This window comes from Melanerpes formicivorus, unplaced genomic scaffold (assembly GCF_026170545.1).
Source record: "Melanerpes formicivorus ecotype bairdi unplaced genomic scaffold, bMelFor1.0.p_v2 SCAF_3, whole genome shotgun sequence".
Taxonomy (NCBI): domain Eukaryota; kingdom Metazoa; phylum Chordata; class Aves; order Piciformes; family Picidae; genus Melanerpes; species Melanerpes formicivorus.
Window position 1 is genome coordinate 17,692,188 of NW_027142355.1, and position 21,825 is coordinate 17,714,012.

The 21,825-nt window shown below is 38.1% G+C and overlaps 1 protein-coding gene across 1 annotated transcript in view; it reads right to left on the reverse strand.

Moving 5' to 3' along the window:
* Positions 1–21,825, reverse strand: part of SEMA3A (semaphorin 3A) — a 169,045-nt gene that overhangs the window by 40,177 nt on the left and 107,043 nt on the right. Inside the window, exon 6 of the mRNA XM_068167882.1 lies at positions 19,156–19,275. Within this exon, the coding sequence (XP_068023983.1) occupies positions 19,156–19,275 (120 nt within the window). The remainder of the gene's footprint in view (positions 1–19,155; positions 19,276–21,825) is intronic.

Below are 21,825 nucleotides of genomic sequence, written 5' to 3' on the forward strand. Positions count from 1 at the left end.
CATTCAGTTAAATAGATATGTTTTAGTCAATAAAAGAGTGGTTCTTAATGTTAACAGGTCCCTTCTCTTGTCACCTGGAAGTGTTTGGGTTTTCCCTCTCATCCATATAGCTGATCTATGCTTATAAAATGAAGCAAATAAAGGAAAAACAGACTACATGTGGGATTTTTTGCATGCAGAAATATTAATTTCTGTTCAAAATTAATATAATGACCATTAAAGCAACATCATAATTATGTGTGTGTGGAGAGAGAGAGAAAGAAATGTTGTTCATAATTTCGTAAGTTATAAAGCTAAGAAGTAGGTGGTGTGAACTAGGGATCTGTAGTGTGTTCTTTGTTGTTTCCTTAGTGGAGGAACTGTTTGACTTGCCTGAGGCTTGATGAACACTTGCATTTAACCCCAGGGCTTCAGACCATGCTTACAACTATCTGTTTAGGGTCATGATAAATCAATCATCCAGATGGCCAGCAGTCACGCAACATAGCCCTCTCTATGGACTATGCAGCAATTTTTTTTTATAGCTGTTCTTTGAAAAAGGGAAGGGAGATGTCCATAGACGAAGTACTTCTCCTTGACTCTCCTAATTGCTCACTCAAGCAGCAGAAGAAAGAATGTCATCCATGAATGTGTATGTTCAAGTATTGAGACTGCTCTGCCTTACCCTGCAAAATTAAACAGGTTCGGTATCAAGGGATCCCCCTGGGAAGTTTAAAATAATTCAGTCAGGGTTGACCTATTTCATACATTCAACACAGCCATAAAAGAAATGCTGGGATGAACTTCAAGCAAGTTTTGCTGAATGAAAAGTAGGGTTTCAATCCAAACCCAGGGGTGACAACTGGAGAAGTTGGTGCACTACAGCTATTGTGGATAGATAGGATGACTTCAAATTTCTGCGTATGAATTATTTGGTATTCTGCTACCCTAAAACTGTCTGCATTCTCTGAAGCACTCAGAAATGCTGCTACAACAGTTCAACACTTTCTTGTTTTAAAGCAGTCTCATGTTTTGAGAAAATTAATTTAAGAAATAATTTGACAGCAAATATTTTGCAATGATTCATTGCTTTATAAAAAAACAAGCAGACAATGTGGAAGAGTGCTTTAAAAAACAGCATACATCAAACAAACATGTCTGAAGCATGCTTAAGCATGATCAAAGGAGAAGCAAAGCCACAGCATAAACATGATCAAAATAAAACTATAGCTAAAAACACTTCTCTGATCTTGCAGCCAATGTGAACAGGCTAAAAACAAAAACTTAGATTTTTATTTAAAACAATCAGACTCAAGAAACAAATTATTAAAGCACACACCTTTTTCAGTCTCCTTTTTCCAGTTGTCTTGGCTGTGGGGCTATTTCTCAGATCTCATGTGACACCTTTGTAGCACCACTTTTTGTGTGCCCTCCTGCAATTACCAGCTCTGCAGATATTTCACTGACAGCAGCCTATTAAACAGTCCTTCATGAGAAATCTGGCTCTTTATGAAAATGACACCTTGGTCCAGCTGCCATTATGATTTATATGCCATTGTTTGCTTAGTTAAGTAATGGAAATATGTTTTGCTTGCCTCAGCACTTTAGGTTGGGAAAAAGCTATGGAAAAATCAATCCATATTTGTTCTTTTACAAATGTTACTCTTTTGCAGCAACAACCACACAAACACACACACACCCCAGTAGCAAGAAACAATAAAACTCAGAAATTGGATTTCTAACTGAATTGTATTAGCATTTAAATGAAGAACTATAAACTTGAAGGCACTGAAATTACTTTTAGCTGTCAAGACTGACTAAGCTGAGGCATCAGAAGCTGGGGTCATTTCTTCATTACTTGACAGGAGCCAAAGGGCAGCTCTCTCCAGAAATGTTTTATAAAGAGTTTAAACTGGATTATTGCATATTTATGGTAAAAATGACTAATTTATCAGTTCACAGTAAGAAAATTCTAGGAAACTAGGGAAATTTTATGCTCAGTAAAACTGCAATTGCTATAATTTAATGAAAAGTACTGGAGGGTAACTGGGGCCCCGAGGAGAGGAAGAAGACTAGGGAAACTGAAATTAAAAATTTAACAACAACAAAAATAGACAGCTATTCAGAAGTCCTGGTGGACAACAAGTAAACAATAGGACAGCAATGTGCCTTGCGGCCAAGAAGGCAAATGGTATCCGGGGGTGCATTAAGAGGAGTGCGTCCAGTAGTTCAAAGGAGGCTCTCCTCCCCCTCTACTCTGCCCTAGTGAGGCCTCACCTGGAATATTGCTTCTAGTTTTGGGCTCCCCAGTTCAAAATGGGCAGGGGACTGGAGCACATGCCTGATGAGGAAAAGCTGAGAAACCTGAGGCTTTTTAGTCTGGAGAGGAGAAGACTGAGAGGAGATCTAATGAATGTATATAAATATATGAGGGCTGGGAGTCAAGGAGGAAGGCTCTTCTTAGTTGCACCCTGTGACAGGACAAGGGGCAATGTATGTAAACTACATCGCAGGCAGGTCCACATCAACATGAGGAAGAACTTCACTGCAAGGGTCACAGAGCACTGGACAGGTTTCCCAGAAGAGTTGTGGAGTCTCCTTTTCTGGAAACTTTCAAGACCTGTCTCAATGCATTTCTGCGCAACCTACACTAGATTCTATGGTCCTGCTCTGGCAGGAGGGTTGGAGTCGAAGATCTCCAGAGGTCCCTTCCAACCCCTAACATCCTGTGATCCTGTGACATCATAACTCCTCCAGTGTCCATTCACTGAGATCCAGCACAAAGAACCAAGCACTGTCCTCAAAAAATCTGAACTTGCAGTCACAGTTAACTCTACTACCCACAGAGAGAAGGACTTGCGGCACCAGTCACAAATGTGCACAGTAGATCTGTCTGCCATGGGCACACCTGGCAATGCCACCAGAGGACAAAGCTCTTAATATGAAGTGATGAGAGAGCTAAGCTGGTTTGTGCTTTTACACGCTTGAAAGTAGTTTACAAAATATCACAGAGTTTAGTGGTGTCCTTCCAAACTCCCTTAATTTTAATTCTTCAACTGTCACATTCCTCTTGTTGCCAATGTCTCAGACAAAGTGGAGCTCTGATGGACTCACTGCTTACAGTGAAGCTCCTCAGCAACACTGAATTACAGAATGTTAGGGGTTGGATGGGACCTCTGGAGATCATCAAGTCCCAACAGCCCTGTTAACACAGGTACACCTAGATCATGTAGCTCAGAAACATGTCCAAATGGATTCTGAAAGTCTTCAGAGAGGGAGACTTCACAGTCTCTCTGGGCAGCCTGTTCCAGTGCTCTGTCACCCTCAAAGATGACATTTTAAAGAGATTTTCAAGGAGTAAATCTATTAAAAATAATAATATATCACTCTTCCATCATTTTCAGATGCAACAGATGCCACATCATAGATGACATAGATGCATAGATGTTTATACAGAGGCAACAGCAACATAACGAGCAAAAAGACATACACAAAGAAGATGCACAATATTTTCACAGATGTAAGTTCCTCCACATCTCAGTGCTATTCTAATATATACAGCAATAGAAATCTAGTCATTGTGGTTTTTCAGTAATTGGCCTTTAGTGTCACCTATGGATCAGTAGCAGTGGGAAAGACATTAAATCTGAAATAAACGAAGTGGTTTTTAAGGAAATACTAATTTATGGCTGGGGCAAAAGCAAAGAAAGGCAAGTGTAGTCTGGAGTGTTAATAGCATATAATTATAAATATTATTAATATAATAAATTATAAAGGGCAACATAACCTTAATCTGCAGTACTTAACGCCTCTGAAGTACTGTAAATGAGCCTGTGAGTACCAGCCAAGGCTTAAATCTCCAGTCAGTGCCAGTACCCGAGATCTCCCTCCTCCCCTGCCTTAGAAGTACAATTTGATATATTTCTTGGGAGTAACATTTTAACTCATTCAAGAAGAAAGAAAATGTTGATCTCTGATGCAATTATCAGTTTCTTAAACCTTTGTTCTAAAAAGACAACAATAATTTTGATTCCCTGTAATGGCTAATTCTATGGTGAAGAAAAGTGAATACTGAAGTTCAGTAAAATTACAGCTTAATTCCCAGTGTAAATCAAATTTATCACAAAACAGTGCTTATGATCTACCCACCCTATTTAATTTAAAAGAGGTGATTATTATCTCTTTACAGAACAACAACCAAAATTAATACCTCTTTTCCATTACTGACAATGTTTTAAGGGATTGTATATCTATGAACACTGTTGATTTTAAACTGATATACCTGTCCTTCAGAGAGAATATCTGGGCACTGAGGAAATTAGTGGCCTTAACAGAACAGAAAGGAAGGCTTGCAGCATATTTTCTCCATTTAGGAATGCTTTAATCTCAATTGTCTGCATTTCATGACCTCTGTGCATAAAAAAGCTAGTAAGAGTTCCAGCTGTGAGTCTGTTCCTCTCTCACTCATTTATCTAAAGTTTTTGACATTGATGCTTGGAAATAAAAACAATGGAAAACCAGAGCCTTAACTGTGTAACCTACATATTTAGAATTTTAGGTAAGTGACAAAAACTAAATATCACAGTCTTTATGTTAAAAAGTGATCTATAAGGGGAGGAAGTGGAACACAGAGACACTGAAGACAAAAGATATTTCTGATTTGGGGTGTTACACACTTTTGGCAATGAAAGTTGTGCTCTGGGTCTGCCTTTTATAAGATCTGAAAATTCACAAGTGGCGCACAAGTCCTTGGAGATGCCCAAGCTGATCCAAAACTCAGGAACCAAACCTGTTCCTCTTCACTAATGTGATTTTCTCAGACCTTCTAGAATGCTGAGAGATGTGTGGTTACGTCTGGATTGAATTCTCTTCCTCTTGGCAACTTGGAAATTAGAGAACATAGAAAGTGTTCTGAAGGCAGAAAGAGCATTCTGCAGCAACAGCCAAACTCCTGATACATTGCAGGAGAGACGTCCCTGGCTTAGTGTGAGGAATAGCTGGGCATTAACAGGGCAAACACATTTCACTGGGAAAGTGGAACAGTCTTCATAAGTATGTTTGGCAAAAGCATGAAACCCCAAACTGAACAACGATGACTTGACAAGTATGTCTTTAGCCTCCATATATCTCCTGAGACCTAAATTCTTAAGGTTTTTCTGTCAGAAATCTGTGCACAACCCTGTCTCTAGCAGGATCCTTTGTCCACACATATAGTACTTTTTTTCCTGCCTAGACTGTGAACAAATACGGCCATTATGTCAAAAAGAATCCATTTTCAAAAGAGGAAGAATTTTTTTTGAACTTTGAGCTGCCAGGTTCAATTTGAGAGGTGTGGAAGGGGTTATGTAGCTGTAAAAACAATCTCCTCTCAACATCATGTCAAAAAAAAAGTGGACAGGGCTCCACCATCATCTCAATTCTCAGTGAGGGATGTTCATTCATCAGGAAATGGTCATCAGTCTGAACCCGTTCCCAAGGAATGATCCAGCAGACAACAGTCCTGTAGCAATTTCCTAACCTGTCCAGTCTCTCTTAAATCCTCTATATACGGCCACAAAATTGAGGTCATTTTGTCAAACTATGAAAAAGGCTTTGTTGTTATAATTAACTTTTACAGCTAGTGTAGAGCAACTTGACATAAAATCCATTAAAGTAAGATTAATGTGGGATGGCAACAAAGACTGAAAACAGGGCTGGTTGAAGAACTGGTTTTGATCTGTCAGTGTAGCCCAGCAACATAAAATGCAGTAAGGCATCTGTAAGAGGAAGCAAAATCCCTCAGCACACAACCTGAGGTATTCAGTATGATAACATCAGTTATGACAACCTCTTTCAGTAGTCATATGAGCTTTAGTAGCATAAGGTATTGACAAGATTTGTACCCAGCTGGAATAATGTACTAGTTTACTTATGAAGTGAATCTTAGAGAGAGATAAAGTATTTGATAGCACAAGTGTGATGAAGACCATGCACTTGCTTAAGAAAAAAATGTCTTGCAATATTATCATTTTACATTTCTTTGTCAGAAAGTTGTTCACACAAGCTATTTAATTAGTATGTACTTTGATTCTGTACAAGCAAATCCTCTTTTTATTTTTTTATTTTTTAATTGACTGACAGCATTTCAGAAATATTTGATATCCTTACTGCAACTTTTAAAAATAAAACCCTTCTTGGAGTAGCATTGTAACAACTCAAATTTTTAGCATTTTAAAAAATGCATTGAAGAAGGAATTTGCAGCACATATGCTTATGACACATAAGCAGCAGGGAGAAAAATCAGCAGAAACTTTAGCAAAAGTATTTAAAAAGTAATGAATGAAATGCAGCTAGGAGAAAAATAATAGGTCCTGTAATAAATGGAAAACCATGGAACAATTTTTTTTAAAGAATGGTTGGGAAAAGGTTTTAAGGAAAGGTTGGGGTGGAAAAAAAGACATGTCAAATATGGAGCAGAACTGACTCTGGAGGTGTTCAAGGCCAGGCTAGATGAGTTCTCAAGCAACCCGGTCAAGTGGGAGTTGTCCCTGCCCATGGCAGCAGAGTTGGAACTAGATGATCTTGAAGGTCCCTTCTAACCTAAACCCTATGAATCTATGAAAACCCATTCACACAATATTATGAAAAAAAGTTCATGACTCCTCCTTGTAAAGTATCTCAGAGAAAGGTTTTGCACCCTTCCCTCTCATGGAGGTTTTTCTGCCTTTGGTGAAAGTTCCTTTGGAGAAATAGGAAGATAGGAAACAGAACAGAACAGAACAGAACAGAACAGAACAGAATAGAACAGAACAGAATAGTCTTGAGACTGTTAGTTTTTACCATGTGTCAAATGTTATCATAGAGCTCAGGAAATCTGACTAATCTCACTGACATCAGTGGATCATTTTTTATACAGATACTGAATTTTGCTCAAATAGCAGTAAAAGAATCAATCAACACCAATTCTCAGATAGATGGCCATATGCACAGATAATGTATTATTACTGAATACTTTCATTTATTTCATAAAAGCTGTGGAGTGAATGGGAATAAAATGTAATCCAATCTTTAAAATAACTTTTTTTCTTTTGTTTTTTCCTTTTTTTCTGAACAATCATCCATTAAGAAAAAAAAAAAAAAAAGTCTGTCCCTGAAAGATAATTTGGTTTCTTATATCAATACATCTGATAAAATCTTTCTACAAATCTTGGTGCATTTACCAGAACAGAACACTTTACAAACCTACGAAGAGGACATGAAGAGCAGGAAGTGAAATTTATTCATATAAACATACGTTATAAAAACTGTTTTCCGTAATCCAGGAATGTAACAAAACCACAGGCCAGCCTATCACTTTAATAGGTGAATCAGAAGGGGAATAGGTGAATCAGAATGGGAACTGTTTTGTCTTCATTTACTTTGTACACTTGAGACAACTCTAAGTGCTCAGGAATATCAAACTCTGATTCTGCTGGATGCTGTACTTTTGGTACTCCCAGAGATTTACAGTTTAATCCTTGCCTGTGAAAGAAGTAATTTCCCTGATAACACTACAAGATTCACCTTTCTAACGTGTGAAACTTTCAGCCTATAGCCACCAATGATACGGATCTGAGAGGACAGGGAGAAAGAGCTTAAAAAGCTGTATTGGGCTGTTACCCTGGTGAGTATCTGTGTACTTTGACATACCTTAAGAGTTATCATAAACCTTACTATGGTGGGGCTTTTTTACTGTACAGTGTACACAAAACCACCTATCTACATACTTAGAAAATCAAATCCAACAGCCAGCTATTCAGCAAGGATAGATCAGTATAAGTCCATGGAATTCAATGAAATAGCAAAGGATGAGGTACATTACACACTGTACATTAGACACCACTTTGAAACCTAAAATCCAGGCATCAAAGCCTGCAATAAGTCATATAAGGTGTTCTGAATATCAAGGGGAAAAGAAATACCACTTTGGCAATGCACCAAAACAGGAAGTTCAGGATCTATTGCACTGTCAAAATCTAAAAGGCATCAAATGAGGAACCATTTGCCAAGCTTTTTTTCTGTATATGATCTGTCCATCATATCTGATAACTGCAGTTCTGTGAATAAGGTATTTGGGGCTTCTTTGTTTATTTGTGCTGTCACTTAGTCAAACATGCAACCTTTACAAGTGAAAAGTAAGTATCCATTTGTCTCTCCCATTTGTCTTCTTTCTGTTCTCTCTTCCTTACACTGCAGTCATAAATAGAGCTCTAAAGGCTAAATGATGCTGGTGGTGACATCTGTTTCACCCCTTTGTTCTCTAGGTGTTGCCTAGTGGAACCTGGGGAGGAACCTGGTGGAGTGGCTCACGTGAGACTGCAACAGCATCTATAATGGAAACTCTGGGTTTGCAAAAGTAAATGAAGACAAATCACTAAAAGCTTTTGTATCAATTAAAACCCTTAAAAGGGTGAAAAACTGTCTGCTGAGAAATTGCATACCGTATAAAATACACAGTTTTGTAACTACGTATTTTCTCTCCTCTGTTATAAAAATATTAAGGTGCCCTTCAGTTACATGGCCTTCATGATTGACGCATCATAGTACTTCAGAAATAATGAAACTATCAAATCCACAAAGAAATTAATAAATCTAAATTTAACTCCAACAGATGCTCTGTTTCTTGACCTCACATGCTCTTTGTGCCTCGCCTACCAAATCACAAAATACTGCATTAAGGCCCAGTCTTGCTCTAGTAAAGTCAAGAGCTAAATAAGTCAGAATATATCCTTGAGAATGGAGCTTAATATTAACTTTACAATTCTTTTGTAGTATGGCTTTTGAATAGTGCTCTTGAACTACCAGAATGTGTTATCGATGTTTTAAATACATCGATGCTTCTACTTTGCTGTAAAAATAGGCTTTTAATACAAGATGGTATTTGGCAATGTAGTACCAGCCATCAGTTTGATATCAGCCATGACATTATTTAATTTTCAGAATCACAGAGGTTAAAGCTCACTGAACTATAAACAGTTGGAAACATGGAGTGTAATCCCAAGGCACAGCTCTGCACAAGCTGTAATTTAAATCATATTGCATGCTAAGCTGAAAAGGCAGTGAAGGTCCCAGAGGGTATGAATAAATCTACAGTCACTGATTTGCCACACACATTTGTGTTAAGATTCTGTAACTGTGCAAATGCGATGTCTTCCTTTAGTGCAGAGGACTTGTCATCCACTGAGATTTGTAATTAAATAAACCAAAGAACAAAAGCAATTACTTACCCTTACAAGCATTCAGACTGGAATTTACATGATTTCATGAACAAAGAGAAGGGCAAGTTATGGAGACAAAGGGAGGCTTTGAGTCTGCACCTTAATTAATCTGTGTCTAATGCTAGCTGAGATTTTAATGTACAGACCAGGTATTCAAATACCTGGCTTACTTTGAACTAGTAATTCCATCATTGCAAACTCACTGTGAAGTGGATGTTTCTCCATCTAAGGAGCCAATTATGTTTCCAGCTGGCTATGTGCCACATCAGGTGCCGGCTTTGAGCAATCAGTTGTGTTAATTGCAAGCAATACTGAATGCCTTTTGGGACAAGCAATTCATGGTTCAGGAATGTTAGTGTAAAGGGGGTAAGGTTCAGCCCTATTATCAAGAACAAATCATAAAGTTTGTATAGGTTGCAGACTAACAATTGTAATTTTATGGAATGGGGAAAAGAGGTAAGAACAGACTAGAGGGCTGTATCCTCACATCATTACCTCTGTTAGGTGTGCTGGGCATCTCAGTTACTTGATTGGCTGAGGGCTATGTAATGGTGGAGTCCGTATTTTTAGCTCAGCAGCTCTGTCCCCCCATTCCCCTGGTTCTGTCAGGTATTCTGATCCATGCCCACAGGTTCAAGACATAAGCTCAAGAGAAAAGTATATCAACTGCCCACGAACAAGGTCTCCTCCACATTTGTTGGCATTTTCCTTTTTTCTTTTTGTTGTAGGGGAAAATAATAATTAAAATAAAAATGCGTAGGAGTTATTTGATGTAAAGGAAATATTACAAAGGCACAAATAACAGTGAATGACATAAATCAATGTTGAAGGGCAGATTTATATAAAAAATAGCCACTGAAGAAATAGAGCATACTAATGAAGCTAGCACTACAGTGAGTAGAAATATGTAGATCTTTCTTGGCTGCACTGGGGATATTCTCATTTATTATCAGCTAAAGATCTGATCTGTGGTATTTTAGTAAGTAACTTTTGTCTCAGTACCTGAATGACTTTTAGCTAGTCTATCTGTTTGCAAGGGTTGATTTCTAATACGTTTGTCTGTGAGTCTTGGCACTAGCACCATTTAAAAGATGAAACCTCACCCAGTGTTGGAGATGATGAATGGAAAGCTTGGATTGAATCTTTAGAAAAAAAGAAAGTCGGTGTGTGGTAAGGAGGAACTGGTATAAGCCTCAAAGTCTGCAGGTGCTTAGAAACAGCATGGAGGCTCAGGAAGTGTCTCTAATACCCTTTAGAGGCTCAATCCCTGGTGTTCCACATGGCTGTATAAAGAAAACTTCTTAAAACAAAGCCATCTTATTTCTCCCTTTAACACAGACTAAAACATTGCCAAACACTTTTGCGTCTGAAGCTGTGAATTCCATTAAATTCAATGCAACTTGCTCAGCACTCTCTATTTTTGTGTGGCTGAAACCTCTAATTCTCCTCCCACCGCCCCACAGCCAGCATGCTCTAGTCACATCACACTTAACCTTTGCCTTGGCTTCTCAAAAAAGAATTTGTTTCACTCTATTCACGGCTTCAACAGTTTGGCAAACTGCTCTTGTGTGCTGCGCTGGGCCTTTATATTGAACACACTAATCTGATTGTTTTTCCACTCTACAAACTTTGGGTCAACAATCAAGCCACTGCCAGAAACTAATTAATTTGCAAACAGGCCCCATTTTCACAGGGGGAGAGCTTTTGAAACCTGTGTCAGCAGAGCTGGTCACACCATGGTGACATGCATTGTCATGGCATCCACTTTTCTGGGTAATTCTTCTCACTAATTTTTCACCACACACATGAACTCAAATTACCCAGTCAACAGTAAATCTCTATTGAATGCCCACCTAACTCTGAACGTAGTGGCCTGAGAAGAGGAAATTGGTATTGACAGGGTCAACACTCATTAAATTGATGGCTAGAGCAGAAGAGAAAAAAACAAAACGAAACAAAACACAACACATAGAAACATAGAACACAGAAAAAAGGCTGAGATCTATGTCATATGTCAGTGAAGAGGGCTGTAACAGATCCATTCCGGTTTTTACAAATCCATTAGTATTCTGCTGTGTGGTTCCTTACAAGTGGATTTTTGCTTAACTTTTCCTGAAAGACTGGTTAGTTACTTTTGTAGGCAGAAAAGAAGGCATAATTTGGTAAATAGTCACTGTTTTCCAAACATTAGAGCTGTGATGAGCTGGTATAGAAATCTCAGAGATCATGAGAAACCTACTTGACTTTGCAAGGACTGTAACATAGGATTTGTCTTTGTCATCCTGCTACCTAATCTAAACCTTCCTTTTCCTTCAGTTGATTCAGATGTTTGCAAAAATCATAATTACAAAGAAATCTACATTGTGTAATTAAAGTGAGGCCTACAACAGAAGTGAAACTAATTTCAGTTTTAGAACCTTAATATGTCACCTGTTCTGGACAAATTACCTTTTGTTCTGTATTGAAGTTCAGCTCCAAGGCAAGAAGATTGGATTCCTATGAACTGATGCATGTGGGTAATATATTTATATTCATATTTATATTTATGCTTATATTTATATTTATACATATACAGATTCGTATAGATAGATACGGTCCTTTTAACCATATGTTAACTGAATGTAACACATGAAGCTTTCCAGCAGAGATCATCACCATGGATACCACTGCTTGAGTTATGTACAGAGTTTGCCAACTTATGCAAATAGACCATCACTTTACAAAGCTGTCCATTGTCAACTCTACTAGTCATCCATTGAAATAAATACATACAAATAAGCAAAACTTCTTATTGTTCTTTTTTTAAAACAAAACCAGAATCACCATGACAACAACTAAAATGAAATAAACAAAAAAATCCCAACCAAACAAAAAAACATCAAAAAACTGTCTAGAGCACATAGAATATCACTGTGACTACTGGTAATCAGACAATTACTGGTGTTGATTAATTAGTATGAGAAGACTACAGAGCTTGAGACATTCAGGAGGAAGAATGTTACTCCTAGAGTGAGGTCATGCAGCTGAGTTTTCACTCAGTTCCTACTGCTAGAGGTGGGAGATAGACTCTAGATTTGTTCATCGTGAGTATATCTATAAAAAGTATGTCACCTAGGTCATTAAATCTGATTCTGATCACCGAAGCACGATTTGCCCTATACAGCCAGGTACTCCGCTTTATCCAAATCTAGCACCTAGCCAGAGGTTGTTACAGCTGATTTGTCCACTTTCTTCCCAGAAAAGTCAGAGCATAGATGATGGGAAGGGCTGCACTTAGATCTCATCCCAGCATGAGACTCACCAGGATTTACTAGTTTGTTGACTTGGTACTGTATTCACCGCTGACATAAACTCCCTAAAATGTAGCAATTCTAAGGAGCATCACTATAGATTGTTTCAGTGTACAGGAGTGAGCCTAGATCCCCAAGCTGACAATCACTTCCAAGTTTCTGTTTAAAGAAAGACTATGCACTAACCTCTTCAGGACTGAGGTCATATTCCATAATGCTTGTTTTGAGAGCTAGGAATTCTTTTCCTAAAAATGTATTATGTGCAGCAGAAAAAATGCTCTGTGTACAAAACACTCTCAGCTCCCTCATTTTTGATCTTATATGCTTTATAAAGACAGTCATGGTATGAATTGTAGCAAAGCATGGTTTTTAATCTACATTCACAGTTGCTATGTTTTGCTGTGGATAATAAGGCTGACTCAGCTACAACCCGGAAAGGATGCCATGGTTAACAATGTAATATACCCATACTCTAAGAAAGAAATTATTATTTCAGAAAGTCTACATTTCTTCCAAGACAGAAAGAATGGGTTGTAATAAAAATGTATAGAGAAAAGACTTGTTAGAGTTCAATAAGAAAAACAATTTACAATTCATATTAAATCTCTCAAATTTGGATCTACAGTTTTAAGGGGAAAAAAAAATCTTGTAAATTGAGTTTGTATGCCATCCTATGCACACTATTATGCCACTACCACCATAGTTTCTGAGTACTTCCTAGCACTGTGTTAGGTGACATTAGCATTTGTCACACATAGAATTTATCACTGTGAAATTATTTATTACTATTCTTAGCAATGAAGATAATGGGACTGGAGGTGGGAGAATGTATTGGGTGAGAAATGAGACTTGCATATATGGACATGTTTTGCTCCTGCAAGGGTTGGAGTTATTCATGCCTGTATAAGCAGTGGTGGGAAAGTGTGGGACTTAGTCCACAGTACAGCCTTCATGACAGGATATGTCAGCTGACAAATTTGGTTCACATATAGAAATACATACTTTAAATGCAACCCCATCTCCCCCAAACCTTGCAGGGAAAAAAAAAACCAAACAGACCAACAAAAAATTGACGACAACAAACAAACCAAACCCCCAAAACAACAACAACAAAAAGCAAACAAAACCCCCAACAACACCAAAAAAGCTGACAATGAAAAATTCACACACAAAAAAATTACCCTTACTGTTTTCATTGGTAAGGTTGTTTAAATATGCCCTTGCAAATTTATGGGGATGCAGATCCAAATGAGACTTCTTGTTCGACTCATTGCAGTCCCCTGTGGTGTCAGGCAAGTGTGCTATATTACAACATATAAAATGTTATCTAAATTCCTCTTAACACCAGCCAGGCTGTCTCACTGACTACTTTTATTGGGCAGCTTTTTCTAATTTCATTCCCCCCATGATTCAAAACTTCTAATTTAAAGGCTAAATATATTCTATGTAATTCATACCCTATTTGGAGAGTGTGGAAGGGTTCTGTTTGTACTTTTTAACATCCTTTATTTCAATATACCTTTTTTGCTGGAGATTTTATTATTTATAGCATTCATCACCTCTTTTCTGCAAGAAAATCTCAGATGTATTTTATGAAGTAATTCCCAGGTGGCAGGGTGGTTGAGTCCTGTCTATGTGGGCAGGCCAGCCATTTTCCTCACCTGCTCACCTTTGATAGCATGTATTTTAGTGCTTTCTGTATATCTGGATTGGGAATGTGTAAGAGGTAAACTGGAAAGTGGGAAACTAGGAAGGCGTTTAGGGACATGGAAGAGGGGGGCATCAGTGGGTATGTATAGGTCACAAAAGGGTTTGGTGTGGGTGACCAAGATCAAGCTACAGATTGAAGGATGCAGCAAATGAACACATTTAAATCTCATCAGAAGTAATTGGAAGAAAGCAAGTATTAATTTCTAAACATCTTGACATTTAACTGGAGAGGTAAAAATCTCATAAACTAGCTGCAGTCTTGTTTTTCTCTTGCCATGCGTCCCTCCACTGTTCAATATACACATATTCAAAATTATCCATGTATGTAGCCAGCACTGGGACATTCCAAAAACCTCCATGAGCAGAAACAACATAAAGTGATGGCTGGAGTTCTGAATGAATTCCAGGAGAGTATCAAGCCTGTGTTTCTTGTCTGCAAAATTTAAGAGGGCATTTTCTTTTTTTATTGAAGAGTCACTCAGCTTCTGTAATTCTCAGCTGTTTATGTAACCATAAAGATTACCAAGGAGAATAACCCAAAGGAAGTAAGCATAGCTAATACACTGCTTTAAAAATTAAGCCATGGATAGTATGTTAAAATAATATCAGAGAGATGGTCTAAACCCATATAAAGCAAAGAAATTCCAAGTCAAGGCTGGAAGTTCAGACTGACAGTCTCCCTCATCTGTCTAGCAAAGAGGGTGAGCAAGGCCAATATTCTCTTACTTTTCTGGGATGCAAATTCGCAATACTCTCTTAAGTCAACTTTTGCGCTTTCATTTCCTTACAGATCTTCTGCAGCCCAACTCTATTTTGCTTTTAAAATAAATGTTTATAGTCCTTCATTTTACAAAATGTTAACAACTTAAATCCAGATCGCCTGTGCTCAAGTCAGGGAAGGTGAGAGTGGCTCTAAGCTTTCCTTCCACTCCCTTAATCTTCACTTTGAAAAGTGCTTTCAGTACAATGCTTTTGCATTGCTTAGCATATGCTTTGGTACACTGCACTGTCATTTCTGCCTTCTTGCCTCCAGCCATGCCCTCAGACCTTCCATGAATGTTAGTAGGATGGTGTACAGCAAAAACTGCATGTGGTTCACCAGGGATCTCTCAGGTACCAGGAAAAGATTCTCCAATCTGCTCAGGCCTCCTAATCATTGTTTAAATATATATATATATATATATATATATATATATATATATATATTTCTGAAGCAATTCATAGAAGCAGGACCTGGTCTACACTTTGGTGAAATAACACTGCTTCTGACAGCTCTGAACTGTTAAGAGGCAATAGTACGTTTAAAAGAAAACATGAATTTTGCCTACAGGCAAGACTGTAAGATGTATGTGTAACATCAAAACCATTGCTATTTACAGTAACACTGAGCATTAGCTTGGGGTTTTTTTGGTTGGGTGTTTTTTTGGGTTTCTGTTTTGTTTTGTTTTGTTTAATTTCAGTTTTTTTTCTCCTTGACCCTCACTGGGACCAACTAAAACTGTCAAAACTTTTTGTGCAGAGAAACTCTGATCTTACCAGAGGAGCCAATGTCCAGGGTGAGCACACATATGGCTTATAATAAAGTATATGATTCAGTCCAGGGCATTGGACTGCAGCTTTTTATATCCAAGATTACTTCCCTCAGCACCAACTTATTTTACTGTGTTTTTGCAAATGCCTCCATATCACATCTGGCCAACACTGTATCAATAATTAAATATACACTGCTACAGTGACTGATGTACGGCTCCCTAGCTTCTAGATGAATGCAGCTACAAGGCTATAGAATCAGTCTCCCTTGCTTTATTTGGCTTGCTGACTGTTTAATTATTTATACAAAATGAAATGTCTTTAGAAGCCTTTGAGTATTTAATATTTTTAAAAGTCTTTAAAAGCCTTTAAGAGCTGCTGGTCAGCACCTTCCCTTGGGCTGGGCACAGTTCAAAGCCCTCTTCCCAGCAACATTTAATTTCTCACAAAGGTGGAGCCTCTCCAAAAAGTGACTGTGTGATCTCTGTAGCAACTCTGTGTTCATACTTAAATCCAAAAACTTAATCACTCTGTGCAATGTTCTCCTGTTTTTACATTACTTAAAGGTAATATTTAAATTTTGGGAAAGGTTTTCAAGTTCTTCATGTGCAACTGTCTCTCCTCTCCGTTTTTGGTACCAAACAGTTGAGTTTTCCACACCCAGTTCTTAGCCTTAATATGAAAAAGAAACAGGTTCAAGTTCCTGCTCTGAATGGAGTAAACATTAGCAATTAAAATTTCATGTCTCACCACCTAGCTTATTAAACTGCATGGGGGTGAGTAGTTTGATCAGGACTGCGTTTCTTGTCCAGCTTTCAGTATCTGACCATTAGAATGGTGGCTTCTATCCTGTGGCTAAGCACACTATAGAAAGCAATTATAAAAACAAACTCACCACTACATAGCAATCTGTTTTTACTACAAACTCAACCTGCAAACTTAAGATTCAAAACTTACAGAGATCTTTAAAAAAGCAGGGTGAATCTCATCCTTCAATGAGAACTTGTTCATTAGAAGTATACACCCTTTAAATATGTGCTAATACAAAGCTGCTTTTAGAATTATGTATAAAATAGAATAACGACAAAAAAAATAATAATCAAAGGACTGGCAAGTCTGCAGAGCTTCAAACCCTAATTATTATCAGTTTTGGATTTCCCTGTTACATGCTGAAATAAGGAGTACTGTGTGGAAAGGCTGCCAGGGTATTATCACTGGGAAATTAAGAGTAGTCTTAGAGCTTTTAAAAGGAACAATGCAGTGCAGATTTTGACAACCTTTTGTCTTAGGAAGGCAAATGTATTAAGTTGCAATGAAGGGATAGATTTCAAAAATGCACTTAAGGATTATTCTCTTTTAAATTATGGACAGCTATGAGAATATTTTCTACAAGCATCAGTTTGATTGTTACCTTTCTTTTTAAATTAGCTTGAAACTTTCCATACAGGAATATAGTGTAAGGAGTACATGTACTGAATTGAAAATCATCTTCACTGTGTGCTATGACAGACACTGATTTTCTACTTCTATGCTCATTTTGGATAATACTTAAATTTTAAAGAGCTTGAAGGTCATCGGCTCTTTATATGCAACTGTCTTCTCCTCTCCCAGAGCACAAAGCTGTGGTGGTTTCTGTACCCTATCAGATGTACCCTTAGTGCTAATTTGGGAAAAGCAGTTCTCATGCTCAGTGCTGAAAGACTGATAACCCAATCCACAAACAAATGACATATTTTCAACAATGAAGTACAGGGGCTGTGGACAGTGGCTGTGCTTTCTCATTATATAAATCCTCCTGACTCAACTGTCACTGTCGAATTCTACTGCACAAAAGCAGATTTTGCTTGCATGATTGGACTTTATGTCATCGTGACTATCATAACAAAAGTGAGTGTTATCTTTAGCATATTACTACAAAGAGAAATGGATATGTCTATAACCTCTGTACTTCACTGTCTCCTGAAGTCCAGAAATCTTGTCTATTATTATAATAAAATAACCCGATGAACAATATTTCTGGGTTACTGGACAAGCGTGAACTGCAGAACTGAAGTATGACAGACTTGAATCTTGTCTCACAGCAGTCTATGTGATTACAGCAAATCTATCAGGACTAAAATCATATTCATACAGCTTATCATATTAAAATGCAGATTCATACACATCATTACATACACATTTACATGATACATATACCCAATGCATTTGTCATATATAGAGTTTATCCAACATGCAATAACAGTTTGTGCTTTCAATTAAGAGTTAGGGACTGGTCTTGCTTTGGATTGTATACACAGTTAATATGATAGACAGTATGATACTAGAAGTTCCTAAATGGAAGTAGTAAGAAACTGTTGTTAAACATGGTCTGCTCTTACACATTAAAAATGTGTGAACAGTTTGCACTAAATTGCAAAACTGCATTAAGAAACCTGGACCTTAGCACAGATATAAATAATGTGGCTAAGAAGTGAAAACTATGTAACAAAATACTTTGTGAATTCAAAAACAGGACTGCAGATGCAAGCAGCATATACAGCAAATGTGTCTAGTTAACTCTTTAAATATTAAACTATAAATTAACTCAAGGTAACTACAGTCAGTATTACTGGCTTACTTAAATCATGTGTCAGCTTTCTCAGATTGATGAATTCTCGTTTCTATAATGATCACATTTTTTGCATAGCTAAAGCTAAGTTTAATTCAATTTAAGTTATTGGAACTTTGACTTCAGTAGAACTTGGATAGAGTAGCCATACACAATTTTGGTACATGAAGCCAAACCCAGATTTTCTCCAAAAACTATCCCTCCCCATACATGCAAACAACCAACTACAGACCTGACTAGCAATATCCATGCAATGCCAGCTATTGTTCCTTATTAAACTATTGAATATTGTGAAACCAAATAGTTTGTGCCCAGGACCCTTTTCACTTTTGCCAAAGTATGGACATCTCTGACCTACTCAGGGAGGTCTGCTGATTCACTTTCTGCTGGACTTGGTGGTCAGCATCAGACTCCCTTCATTGTAGTCAAAAAATATAGCTTGTACAAGGCATAGTCCTGCCCAACTGTCTGTAGTTATTTTGTGTTCATGTGTGGCTGATGCCTTCACAAACATTAAGCTTCCATCCAACTTGCACTCTAGATCAATCTGCTCCTGTTGCAACAGCCATAGTGTCTGTATATGTTTTACATTTACTGACACCCCCCAAATCTCAATGTAATTAAACTAAAAATGCTTCTTTATAAATCACTTTGATTAACTTAACTGGTTTAAGACAAAACTCTGCTCCAAACGACAGAGGGGTGTATATGTCACAGATGTTGCTGGAACAAAGCTGTGTTACTGGTCTTTAAAGACTAGATGAATGTAATTGGATAAATTGGATAAATATATTTTACATACCATTTAGCCACCGGGAATCATGCTGCTCTGTTCTGATTGGATGGTGATGCCCCAGAGTTCGGAAAATGGCAAAATCCCTGCCCATGAAGTCTGCTGCTGTGCCAGAGTACAGTTCACCATCTGTGGGAGGACATAATTGTAAGCAACATTTCTCAATTTTCCAGTCATGGTAAGTCAGAAAAAGCTGTCAGTCCTGTATTTATATTACACCAATAGGGATAATGGGGAAATTACAAAGCAATAACCCATATGAAATGTATTGTCATTGAAAAGAGATTAGGACTGTTTTCTCACTGCAGAGCTTAACTGTAACCTCTCTCAAATGAGCTGTATCTTGTGACTGCTAGTGTAGCCACTTCTTAGAAATATGTTTGGATTCTTAGACTGGAAGAGTACACCCATCCTTGGCAATGGTGTGCAGACTCCAAAAACCTACTTAATTGTGAAGTTACCCTGTTTTGAACAGGAGTTTGGATGGAAGATCTCAAGAAGTTTCTATCAGGCTCTTGGGCTTTTATGACTGTGTTGGGAATTAGAATCCAGCTCATTCACTCTTGGCTCAGAAAGTCCTTCAGTCCCTTCAATCTTTCCTATAAAAAAGTACTTATGGCAGTTTTCTGGCTGTATGCGGTTACTTTCCTTTTCCTTTTTCCTTTTGTTGAAAACATTTTCTTACATTTTTCTTACTTTTTTCTTTTTATTTGTGTGTGGTTTTTTTCTGGTTTTTTTTTTTTTTTTTTTTTTAATAACTTGTTTTTCTAAGTAAGCAAAGTAAGCAGATCCTCAGAAAAGAGTATCTTCAAGGAGAAAGCTAGAACGTGTCTTTCTTCTCTGGCCACCTTTGTAACTGATGTACTGGTAAAAGACAACAGCTAAGGGAGAAAATAAATGAGATCATTCCCTGCTAGCTTGACCTCATGTATATTACAGTGAACAAATGACTTATTTGTCTGTGACACTTTGGCCCGTAAGAATAGAATAGGGTAGGAGAGCTTTGAAGAGTGACCTTGACAGGCTGGAAAGATGGGCAGAGTCCAAGGGCATGAGATTCAACACATCTAAGTGCCGGGTTCTACACATTGACCACAACAACCCCATGCAGTGCTACAGGCTGGGGTCAGAGTAGCTAGAGAGCAGCCAAGCGGAAAGGGACCTGGGGGTACTGGTTGATAGTAGGCTGAACATGAGCCAGCAGTGTGCCCAGGTGGCCCTAGAAGGCCAATAGCATCCTGGCCTGTATCCGGAATGGTGTGGCCAGAAGGAGCAGGGAAGTCATTGTGCCCCTGTACTCAGCACTGGTTAGGCCACACCTTGAGTCCTGTGCCCAGTTCTGGGCCCCTCAGTTTAGGAAAGATGTTGAGTTGCTGGAACATGTCCAGAGGAGGGCAACAAAGCTGGTGAGGGGTTTGGAACACAAGCCCTATGAGGAGAGGCTGAGGGAGCTGGGGTTGCTTAGCCTGGAGAAGAGGAGGCTCAGGGGAGACCTTCTTGCTCTCTACAACTACCTGAAAGGAGGTTGTAGACAGGCAGATGTTGGTCTCTTCTCCCAGGCAGCTAGTACCAGAACAAGAGGACACAGTCTCAGGCTGTGCCAGGGGAGGTTTAGGCTGGATGTTAGGAAGAAATTCTTCAAAGAGAGGTTGCTCATTGGAATGGGCTGCCTAGGGAGGTGGTGGAGTCACTATCACTGGAGGTGTTTAGGAGGAGACTTGATGGGGTGCTTGGTGCCATAATTTAGTTGATTAGATAGTGTTGGACGATAGGTTGCACATGATGATCTTGAAGGTCTCTTCCCACCTGGTTTGGTCTATTCTATTCTATTCTATTCTAAGAGGCACATACCATCTCCTAGCTGGAGATGAAATTCATAGCATTAGAGTACCCATGTGCCTCTCAGCCAGCTGAGAAGTACCATGGAGGAGACAAACAGCCTAAATTCAAAGGTCTAGGTACAGTTAAATACCTGTCAACTATCAGAGAGAAACAGAGTAAGTACAGAGTAATCAGACACACAAAAAACAACTAGAGATCAAAGCATAATATATATTTTTCTGGCATTAACATAGACCTTATTCATCAGATTACTCAGAATTCAAATTTTTTCAGGACTGTAACCATTTACACCTGTATGTGAGATATTTTACCCTACATTTCCAATGTGGAATTAAAGTATATTAATGCTTCTAACTACTATTTTCAACCTACTCATTTTAAATGGGTCTCCTGTGAAAAATACAAGTTTGAAGGTAAAATTACTCTTTCTTCAAGCTAAGGTAATATTTTTTTTCATGGTCATGATGAATTCTACCATATCCTAATTTTAAAACACCCTTTAGGAACAAGTTTATAATTTTCATGGCAATTTTAGGTATTTCCATAGTGGAGCAATCAGATCCAAGCATGCCTATTGGATATCACTAGCATCTTTTCCCAGAACACTGACACCATGAAATTATCAATTGAACCTACAGTGGCTCTCTACCATATGGTAGTCATGAAAGTCAGGAAGGGTGAAAACATGATAGTGAAAAGGCGTGGAATTGAATGAATTCACAGCAGAGATTAGAAGCAAATAGACCAGTCGTGCCCAGCAGGAGGTGTAATCAGAAGTGAAACAGAACAGCATATCATTAATTAACAATTTATCATTCCTCTATGTCATTTTTAACT